Raw genomic sequence first — 11,097 nt, 5'->3', positions numbered from 1 at the left:
TACAAAATGAACATCGTGTTTTATTGAAACTAGAAATTGAGGCCATAAACAAAGTAGAAAGTGTTTACTGAGGTCATAAAACAAGTGAGAAGTAGGGTAATTTTCCCATTGACTTCCATACAATCAGATTCATCTTTGCAGCCACAGACTGTAAACAGGTGAGTTATATAAAAAATCCACCCCCGTACAATTGTCATGAATGGTGAAATTAGCTATAGACGGTTTCAACTCGACAACATAAATATAAATTTCCCTCTCTCAAAGTAGAGGTTATTTTCCCTGAGTTTTCCCAGCTCGATGTACAGACGTTTTAGGCGGAAGCATTTGAAAATTTGCGAGAGCCAACCGTCTGTTTTAAGAGACTAAAAACCTTACTTCCTGTTGATAGTACAATAACTGACAGGAAATAAGCTAGGTTTCAAATGGTTCCCTAGCAACACAACTCTGTAAAAAACATTTATAGAGACCAGGCTGTAAACATGTTTATTTCTGATGTAACGTTGGTCATTTTAACATGGGGGTCTATGGGGAATGCAGCCAGCCTCAAGTGACCATTCGAGGAACTGCAGTTTTGGGTATTTCCTCATTTTTCAGAACGGGAGGTTGGAGCTTGCTATATAGTAGTTCTTTTCTTATTTTTTTATTTTTTTAAGCATGTGAAAGGTTAATTGAGTGCTGATTGGTTGACTGACAGGTGTATTCATGACAGGTTGTATCTTTATGAAGACGGCCCAGTCTAACCGGCGGGCAGAGACGCTGATCTTCAGTCGCCACGCGGTGATCGCTGTCAGGAACAACCGCTTGTGTTTCATGATCCGCATCGGAGACCTCCGGAAGAGCATGATCATAGGAGCAGCTGTCAGACTCCAGGTACACTGATGTGAGATCATACACAGACTGCAGGTACACTGATGTGAGATCATACACAGACTGCAGGTACACTGATGTGAGATCATACACAGACTGCAGGTACACTGATGTGAGATCATACACAGACTGCAGGTACACTGATGTGAGATCATACACAGACTGCAGGTACACTGATGTGAGATCATACACAGACTGCAGTTACACTGATGTGAGATCATACACAGACTGCAGGTACACTGATGTGAGATCATACACAGACTGCAGTTACACTGATGTGAGATCATACACAGACTGCAGGTACACTGATGTGAGATCATACACAGACTGCAGGTACACTGATGTGAGATCATACACAGACTGCAGTTACACTGATGTGAGATCATACACAGACTGCAGGTACACTGATGTGAGATCATACACAGACTGCAGGTACACTGATGTGAGATCATACACAGACTGCAGGTACACTGATGTGAGATCATACACAGACTGCAGGTACACTGATGTGAGATCATAGGAGCAGCTATCAGACTGCAGGTACACTGATGTGAAAACTCATGTGTTGATTAATGTGCACTGTCCCCTTTAAAGTGATCTCTAAGATTTCAGTTTTGTTCTCTTGGGTGACACCTATGGCGATGAGTGGTAATTGCAGGTGAGATCAAGACAGTGTTGCATAATGTGACATTAGTCAGTTTGTTCGGCCATAGTAACCACCCGTAATGCTAGCAGAGACCAGTCAGATCCTGACCAGTTGTCAGGAACCTACAGTAACCTACAGAGTAAGTCTATAGACCAATTATACGCCTACGTCACAATGACAACAAACAGCGTCAGATGCGCAAGACGGAGACAGAAAGACAGACTCCGCGCAGCCCTGTCAAGTAGTTTTCCAGTGGTCCGAAAACTATTCGAGCTAGATATGTCTTCGTGTTGTGCAGTGCGATGCCAGAATCGGAAAGCTATTGTAGCAGAGTATTCGGGTCCGCCTATTCACACTTGGTTAATAAAATAATAAACGATAGAGCCAGGCTGTAACGTTATAACCAGCTACACCTTTATTCTCCCCACATATCCTGTTCTACGGCAACCGGAGGGAACATACACAGCCTCGCACACACGCAATAGAACACAACACAACACTGAACAGTCTGTTACACTATCAACAAAGCAAGGACTAAAGTTTTACCGAATCCCGTCAACTCATACTGCTTTTAATGCTAACCGTAGGTGTCTTTGGTTGCAAGCCCAAAGAGGAAATCGTTAAAAATGCCCGACTTTGCAGTGCTCGCTCATTTCATATCAGGTATGCTGTAGTAGGCTGCTAGTGACGGCCACATCGCTCGGTTAGTTAACAACCAAGTAACGTTAAATCAAATGTCATTATTGAGTTGAACTGATTGGAACGAGGACATCATTAAAAATGCCCGAAATGTAGTGCTCTTCATAATCAGGTAAGCTGCCTGACTGTAGGCTGCTCAGCCACATCACTCGGTTAGAACGACCAAGTAACGTTACATAATGTCATTATTGAGTTGTGTGCATTATCAACATAACAATATATCTTTGCAAGTTACAGAATAATTATCTACGCTATCCCCAGTTATAAAGGAATGCACGATATATGTATTGCTGGCCACTCTAGGCTTGGCGAATTGACAGCGCCAGTGCATATGGTATGGGTCTGTAAGACGTATCCCATTAACCAACGTTAATTTCGATGCATAACATTGCTTATCACTAGGCGATAAGCTGTGGTAGTAAGCCGAGAACTGCATTTTAAAACTAAAATCTAACTGTGTGTCGCAGATGAGCACAGAGCAGTCCTGACAGCGGCGTCTTTCACACAGCTCTGTCTGTGTCAATGAGCGGCTCCGGGCTTTTTGCCTACACGATGCGTGCGCAGCTCCATGTTGACAAGCTGTATAAGGGGTCTATTGTGTTAGCTCCGCCCACTCTGTGAACCTACAGTAACCTACAATCAATCAATCAATCAATCTTTATTAGCAGACACAAGGTCCAATAAAAAAACATACAGTAAAAAACAACAACACAACAACATCAAACAATTAAACAATTAACATCAGCACATCAAAAATACTACAATAAGAGCCTGTACCAATGAGCCCAAGTGCTGGACTGATACTTGATTGCACTAAGACTGGGCTGAGTCAGAAGCAAGATTATGATATTGTGGCAGAATGAGGCGCACACCGAGGCAGATCCTTTGGCTTATCAGACTCTTTATTTATTGAACGAACAGACACACATAAAGGCAGGCACGCCAACACCTCGCTAGCTTCTCCTAGCCTAGCCTAGCTCTCCCCAGCACGTCTGCTCTCTTCCAGCTTCACACAGCTCTCCCGACCATTCCCACTTCCTCCCCTAGTCTCCACCCACTGGCCCTATGCTCCCTTCACTTGCCACTCCAAAACCCCAAACCCCACATGCACAGAACAACATAACAGACAGATACAGTTAGACATACACCCTACTAGCTATCCCATAATACTCCACCTTTCCCCGCGCTACAATATTCTGAGAAACATTCAGATGACAAATAAATGTATATGTCAGGTTTCTCAGTAGGGCATGAAAGGTATTGACCCCTACACCACAAAACATTTCACTGGCACTACAACACCTTGGCCTCCCAAGCAGTATTCTCATACAGTCATTGTAGGCCACCTGCAGTTTCTGAATGCTAGCCTGCTTAAACTTGACCCACAAGGGGGCAGTATAAAGCGGTGTACAATATGCTTTGACCAGGGTTATCTTAATCTCAATCACCATTGGTTAAATCAGACATTTATTTACATGAAAATCTATGAGATTATATCTTTAAATAAATTAATAAATTAATATATTTTTTAATTCTAGCCTGCATCTTCTTTATTGTTGTACGACAGCACCATGGTGTTTTCTTTCCTACTTTACAGCTGGACTTGATCAGAAAACACCTCTGTCCTTTGTTGAACAGTGCAAAATTCATAAAACTATGTTAAAGATGTGTTATAGTGAAAATGTAACATAATCTACACACCTTCACAACTGAGCTGTGATTTCAATTTCCAATAATCCTCTTTGTATGCTAATGAGTTTGATGATGTCCTACAATGGAGGAACTTCTGCCTTTCTCATATAATGTTTCGGCCCAAAAAGGGATTCCGGATCCTTTTCAGTCTAATGTGAAAATGAATAGAGGTGTAAAATGATTGCCTTCAGGTTATTAAGTTGTATTTGCTGTCAAGGGTTCCTTTATTGCATTTCTTAATTTGTTGAGCTGGATTCTGGTGGGTTTTGAAGTGGCAATGAAAAAATAATCACTAGCCATACGCACTGCAGCATTTCATTGCTCTGAGAAGTGAGGATAATGCAACATCAATAACATGATTGTTAGCAAACTAATTTTTAACATTAAATTATATAATAACTTCACAATATGTCATATGTACTTACATTATTTCACTAATTTTAAGAAACAGGCTCCAAAAATCCCATGAATTTCACCACTACTATGTACCAGTGATGTATATACTTGTAGCTTAATCTTTATCATTGTAGGAAAACACATACTTATTTAATACAATGCACAGTGTTGTAGTATGATATTGGGCAATTTGCTAATAGTTCAGTTGCTAAGATTAACTAGCAAACCAGCTATGCTAACATGACTGTTTTCTCCTAAGAGAAGACAGACTAGATCACATTCACAAACTGTTAATAGTTCCATTATGTTTTGGCCCCTAAATGTACTCAACACATAATTGTTTGTCTTCAGGTGGTGAGGAAGACGACCACACCAGAGGGAGAGGTGATCCCTATCCATCAGATCGACGTCCAGACACAGACAGAGAGCGCTGTGGCCAGCAACAGCCTGTTCCTACTGGCCCCTCTCATCATCTGCCACATCATTGACAAAACCAGGTGGGGAGACGAGACCAGTGCTGTAGTCAAGTCCAACTTTGAGTCCTGGACACAGTTTCAGGACTCGTGACTCGACTTGGACTTGAGCACTGATGAATCGGACTTGGACTAGGACTGCATCCATGCATTCAGACTCGGAGGTTAGAGACAAGGACTCAGACTTGTTAATTGATAGAGGCACCCCCCCCCCCTTTTTTTTGTAATAGGCCCTAATAGAATTAATTGGCACAAGATATTGATACTGTGACATTATTACATTTTGTGCAAGAGCAGGCATGTGGTTTCCACCTACATGTGGATTCACCCCCAAGTTAACTCCAGACTCAGACTCAGGTAATGGGACTCTTCTTTGGTGACTTGGACTTGGACTTGGACTCGGACATCATGACTCGAGACATGACTTGGACTTGAGATATTGAGCTCAACAGGCACGTGACCTTTCGTGACGTAATTTGCCCCGGAAGTAATTTCCGCATCCATTCTCTCCATAGATATTACGATAAACCTGTGATAATTGTACTGGGCATTGGCTGCCACAAGCTAAAGTAGGCGTTTCAGCGCTAAAATCTGGGATAGATGGCATTACCCTATCGTCAGCAGCGCGCAATCACTTTGCGCTAAGAGCTTTGAAAAGGACCTTTTACACGCAAATACCTCGCGCTCTCGGAGCGCACCTGTAATCTCCGTGCAGCGCAGCACAGTGCAAAGTAGAATTCCTTTTGGAGATGTCATTACGCACAGCCTAGACATCAAATTATGCTGCTAAAATTGGGTATTAGCAGATAATTCAGTGAGGCAATCAAATATAACTCACTGAGAAACTTTTATCACATCGCAAAGAGGGAAATTAATTGAGAAAACTTGTTGGACAATGGACATAGGCTATTTACCTCCATAACCCGAAGGGTCGTTGGCACCACAGACGATCTGCCAATAAGCTCCCTCTGTCCTCGCACGAGTGAGTACACTCTATTACGCATGGAGAGAATTACAGCATATTGCATTCCTCGTGCAAACAGCCATTGCGAGACGGGAATCTGATTGGTTTTGATTGACGTAATGCCCAGCCTTGCCTGGCCACGCCTGTGAATAATTCTGGTAGTTAAGACCACCCAAATCCCGTTTGCGCAGGCATTTTGGGGCGCAGATGATTTTGGCACGGCTCTAATTTTCGCTTGCGACACGTGCCGTGAACCTTTTCGCATCCCCGCCGAGAATTGCATCCCCAACATATTTCGGGGCTGTTTTAACTTAGCAATCAGGGAGGTCACATCTACCAGACAATTATATCACTTTTAAACAGTTACATTTCTGTATAAATCATTACAAGTAAGCTCCCGTGAGGTGGGGTTGCTTTTTTTTGCTGCTGGGCGGGGGAGCAAAACTCGGCAGAACACCTGGCGGACTGCTATCTTCCCATGCCTTAAAGCACGCGCAAACTGGTGCGCAAGCGCTATTAGGGGATAGCGCCTGTCAGAAGATATAGCCCAACGCGTTTTAAGGCTCGAACCAAGCCGAAAAGTCCTCCCAAGAATCTTGAGTGACTAAAACATTCGGTTTAAGCAAGAACAAAAAATAACAACGGGAAGGAAAAAAATCCTGTTGATATATACAGTATATATATATACCTGTATATATATATATACCGTATATATATAGATATATGTATATATATTATTATATTATTATATTATAATTATACTGTATTTAGTGTATTATTAGCAAATATAATTTAATCCTTTCCTTCCACATTTAAATCATATTTGCTATGCACATCTGGCTAATTGCCTGCCAGTCAAAACATCATCACATTCATTTTCATTTCCTCCTGGTGTGGGTAATAGTCAACAATGTTTACAACAGAAAACAGGAATATTGAATATGATGAAATATTGAATATGAAGACATGAGAAAAGATTTGGGAGAGACATGTAATTATTAGGTCATTACAACTGTATCAGTCAATGATACAGTTAGATCTGAAAAGAGGTGGGTAAACTGCGTTTCGCTGCCTTTACCCTCCACTACACCCCTGGTCACTTTATCAGGATGTTTTGTTTTACCAGGCCTTACAACGTTCTCCACCCATTATAAACACATCAAGTTTAATTCAAAAACAATGATATTATCCCAAAAGACATCATGTACAAAAGTGTGTGCCTATGGTGTTTGGGGCCACTGGTCCACTGTGGACCAATCAAAATAGCTTGGTGCTCAGTCTCAAAAGCTACAGACCAAAGTCCTAAGTCAAAGACCTTAGATAACAACACAACCTGTGATCATATTAAAAAAGGTCCGCTTTAGGGGAAAAAGACCCACCTACCCTCCCTCTCCTACACAGCCCGCTCTATGACCTGTCGGCCATGGAGCTTCAGTGTAGCGACTTGGAGGTGATCGTGATCCTGGAGGGCGTGGTGGAGACGACGGGGATCACCACGCAGGCCCGCACCTCCTACGTCGCTGAAGAGATCCAGTGGGGTCACCGCTTCCTCCCCATCGTAACAGAGGAGGACGGCGTGTACTCTGTGGACTACTCCAAGTTTGGCAACACGGTCAAGGTGAGAGACGGGCAGGCTTCTTACACAGAAATTCTGATTTTCAAATATTAACAATCATCTGAAGAAACCAATGATAATGGGTTATAGAGTGCCTAAGTCACACCCTCTTTTGGGTTCGGCATCGGGCCTAAGGCCTAGTCCACACGTACACGGGTATTTTTGAAAACAGGGTATTTCCTCCATAATAACTGCCTCCACACAAGCAGTGCTTTAGAAAATCTTTCCTTCCACACGTGAACGCAAATACGCTAAGTTACAAAACTAACATGACCTTACACCGGTAAATACAAACCCAGCACCCACAAACACCAGCTAGCGAGCAAGCTAGCTGGTCTGTGTCAGTAAAGCATCACTGGACACATTTACCCCATATTCATTTGCTCGAAAATAACATCAAATAACACTGCTCCAACCATAATGGTCACAGCGAACGTAGACGTTCTCTTGAAGAGCAGATTGTTGCCTAGGCGACAGGTTGTTGTAAACACTGGAAATAGCGGAGGACACTAGTGACATCACACACTAAAATCTAATAAACAAAACTTGGCATCTCAGGGCTTGTGGAGAGTTGGATTACACCAGGTGAGCAGTATGGAAGCATTGTATGTGTTTTTTCTGTTGTGTTTTACGTTGTTGCTCGTGACCCTGTTCACACTCAGCAGACAGCTCTACTGCCTGACGCGGCCGGTCTCCATTTCTCCAAACTGGGACCGCGCTGGCTGCATTCTATTGCATGTAGTACACTGACTGTCGGCAATTAGGCCTACCTCTTACAACCCCACATAAAAAAATCGGAACTATCCCTTTAAAGTGGTCTTTGTTTGCTCTTGAAGGTAGCGACGCCCCGCTGCAGCTCCAGAGAGCTAGACGAGAAGCCGTCCATCTTAATCCAGACCCTTCAAAAGAGTGAGCTGTCGCACCAGAACTCCCTGCGGAAGCGCAACTCCATGCGACGCAACAACTCCATGCGGAAAGGAGCGGGAGGCAGCGGAGGGCTGCGGAGGAATAACTCTGCGCTCACCATTCCCAAAGTCCAGTTCCTCACCCCCTCCGAGGGCGCCGTCACCTGACATCAGGCCTGGCTCCTATTGGCTGCCCTGCTCTTCCTGGTGGGCAAGAGGATCGTGGGTGTTAGCATATCACCTGGCCTGCTGCCTCAGTTGGGACTAATTCTCTTTCTGTTCCCTGCCTTGCCTCAATTTATCTCTCAACACCTTAAAGCCCCTGATCCACAATAACCTTCTAACTTCAGTAATATTGTAAAGTAACTTATTACTTTCAAATGAAAGAAACTAGTAATATGTAGTATATTACATTTTGAAAGTAACTTGCCTAACACAATTGGATTTTTGATTTTCATCAGCTGTAAGCCTTAATCATCAAAGTTAAGACAAAAAAGGCTTGAAATATTTCACTTTCACCTAAACTGATACCAATTAGAACACGGACCCCCATTCTGTAAGATTTTGTCCCAGGGTCCCCCATCTGAGAGGATTTGTGCTTTTAGATGTTTTATTCGAGAAAGTGTATGAAACCCATGACCAAAATAGTCATACGTTGTCATTGTGTTACTTATGGATGGAATTATAGTGAAAATAAATTAACCCTCTTTTTGTTGGGGACCCCTGGGGGTCCCTGGATCCCACTTTGAGAACCACTGATCTTAAAGTTTCACTTTTTGAATTAAATTACAAATTACAAAAAATTGACTTTTCCACAATAATCTCATTTTTTAGATGCACCTGTATATATAGCCTAAATACTGAGCACTTTTTTACGGTTACTCAAGTTACTAGTATTTGAGTAACTGGGTTGAAGGGAATATTCATTGCATTTAAACATAACCAGTTTCCTTCTGTAGCCACTTTGATTCCACGTCTGTTTTTTCCCCCAGACACATTGTCAGTCCCAGTTTTCATTGCAAATGCAAAGTTAAGTGTTGTTTTCTTTTAATATCACATCTTCATCTTCTTGGTGGTAATTTCTGACCAGCTCAGTGGCCTTGTAGTCTGAGTGTCCGCCCTGAGACTGGGAGGTTGTGAGTTCAATCCCCGGCTGAGTCATACCAAAGACTATAAAAATGGGACCCATTGCCTCCTTGCTTGGCACTCAGCATCAAAAGGTTGGAATTGGGGGGTTAGATCACCAAATGATTCCCGAGTGCGGCACTGCTGCCGCTCACCGCTCCCCCAGGGGATGGGTCAAATGTGGAGAACAACTTTCGCACACTCAGGTGTGTGACAATCAGTGGGACTTTACCTTCACCTTTACCTTTTATTTACTTGCTCTAGTGACAATATTGTAATGTACATGTATTTCAAAATCAGAATCTCTTTTATTGCCACAATATGCAAGATTATATATGAGGAAATTCAGCAAATTAGTTAATTAAATCAATTTATAAAAAAAAAGCTACTGTATATATTATTAATATTAGTCGACTGTTAAAAATCCCAAGCTGGTTTTCTGGACTCAGTTTACCATAATGCATCACTCCCTCACCTGTTCCTCTTGCACCTCACCCAGCTGCCCACAATCACTCATAATTACCTAATTACCTGCAGCCTCCTTTCAAACCCCAGTCAGTTCACACCATGTTTAGAGCTGGCGGGTAGTGCTTTGGTTTACTGCCTTAACCTGTGTGTGTTAAGTAAAGTAAGTAGTGCTTTAACCTTTCTACTGTAGCAATTAATTTACTCTTTGATTGTATTAATTTAGCCTACCTGTTAATATAGCTTGAGTCCATATTTATTTACCTGTTTAAAATGGTTGTTTTGTTGGCAGCTAAAGTGGCCTCCTGCTAGCAGTTGTTTGGTGTTGTGTGCAGCATGATTTTTTTGTATTTCCTTGGTCTGATTCAGAACCACGCACACACCCTTTTGGATTTCCTTTGTACCTGACATGTTAGCTTTGCCCATGTGCATCCATCCCTTATAAACCATCCAACATTCTGCTTGCTTAAATAAATGATAAACGGCTCTTGGATCCTCATTGTGTCTAAACTTAAACGTGTACACCAGTCAGAGGCTCTCGGATCCTCATTGTGTCTAAACGTGCACACACCAGTCAGAGGCTCTCTGATCCTCATTGTGTCTAAACGTGTACACCAGTCAGAGGCCCTCTGATCCTCATTGTCTAAACGTGCACACCAGTCAGAGGCTCTCTGATCCTCATTGTGTCTAAACGTGCACACCAGTCAGAGGCTCTCTGATCCTCATTGTGTCTAAACGTGCACACCAGTCAGAGGCTCTCTGATCCTCATTGTGTCTAAACGTGCACACCAGTCAGAGGCTCTCTGATCCTCATTGTGTCTAAACGTGCACACCAGTCAGAGGCTCTCTGATCCTCATTGTGTCTAAACATGCACACCAGTCAGAGGCTCTCTGATCCTCATTGTGTCTAAATGTGCACACCAGTCAGAGGCGCTCTGATCCTCATTGTGTCTAAACGTGTACACCAGTCAGAGGCTCTCTGATCCTCATTGTGTCTAAATGTGCACACCAGTCAGAGGCGCTCTGATCCTCATTGTGTCTAAACGTGCACACCAGTCAGAGGCTCTCTGATCCATGCATTTTGCATAAACAACATTTTGAACAGTCACATTACCATCAGCCATACAGCCCAATACTATAGGTTTTATCTCTTTTTTTAAACTGTCTTATTACTTTTTACCATTACCAATAGTAGCAATGAAGCCTTTTACTATTTTGTAGGTGGAATATTCAGGGTCTTAACTCTTCAT

The 11,097-nt window shown here is 42.7% G+C and overlaps 1 protein-coding gene across 1 annotated transcript; it reads left to right on the top strand.

Moving 5' to 3' along the window:
- Positions 1-702: 702 nt before the first annotated feature.
- Positions 703-8,425, top strand: LOC310770804 (ATP-sensitive inward rectifier potassium channel 8-like; the record flags this gene model as incomplete). Its single annotated transcript, XM_083663515.1, has 4 exons — positions 703-870; positions 4,652-4,797; positions 7,139-7,355; positions 8,189-8,425. The coding sequence occupies 4 exons, from the start codon at positions 703-705 to the stop codon at positions 8,423-8,425; spliced, it is 768 nt and encodes a 255-aa protein (XP_083519641.1).
- Positions 8,426-11,097: the final 2,672 nt, after the last annotated feature.

This window comes from Poromitra crassiceps (assembly GCF_964638095.1).
Source record: "Poromitra crassiceps genome assembly, contig: HAP1_SCAFFOLD_232, whole genome shotgun sequence".
Taxonomy (NCBI): Eukaryota; Metazoa; Chordata; class Actinopteri; order Beryciformes; family Melamphaidae; genus Poromitra; species Poromitra crassiceps.
This window is presented reverse-complemented; position numbering and strand designations above follow the sequence as displayed.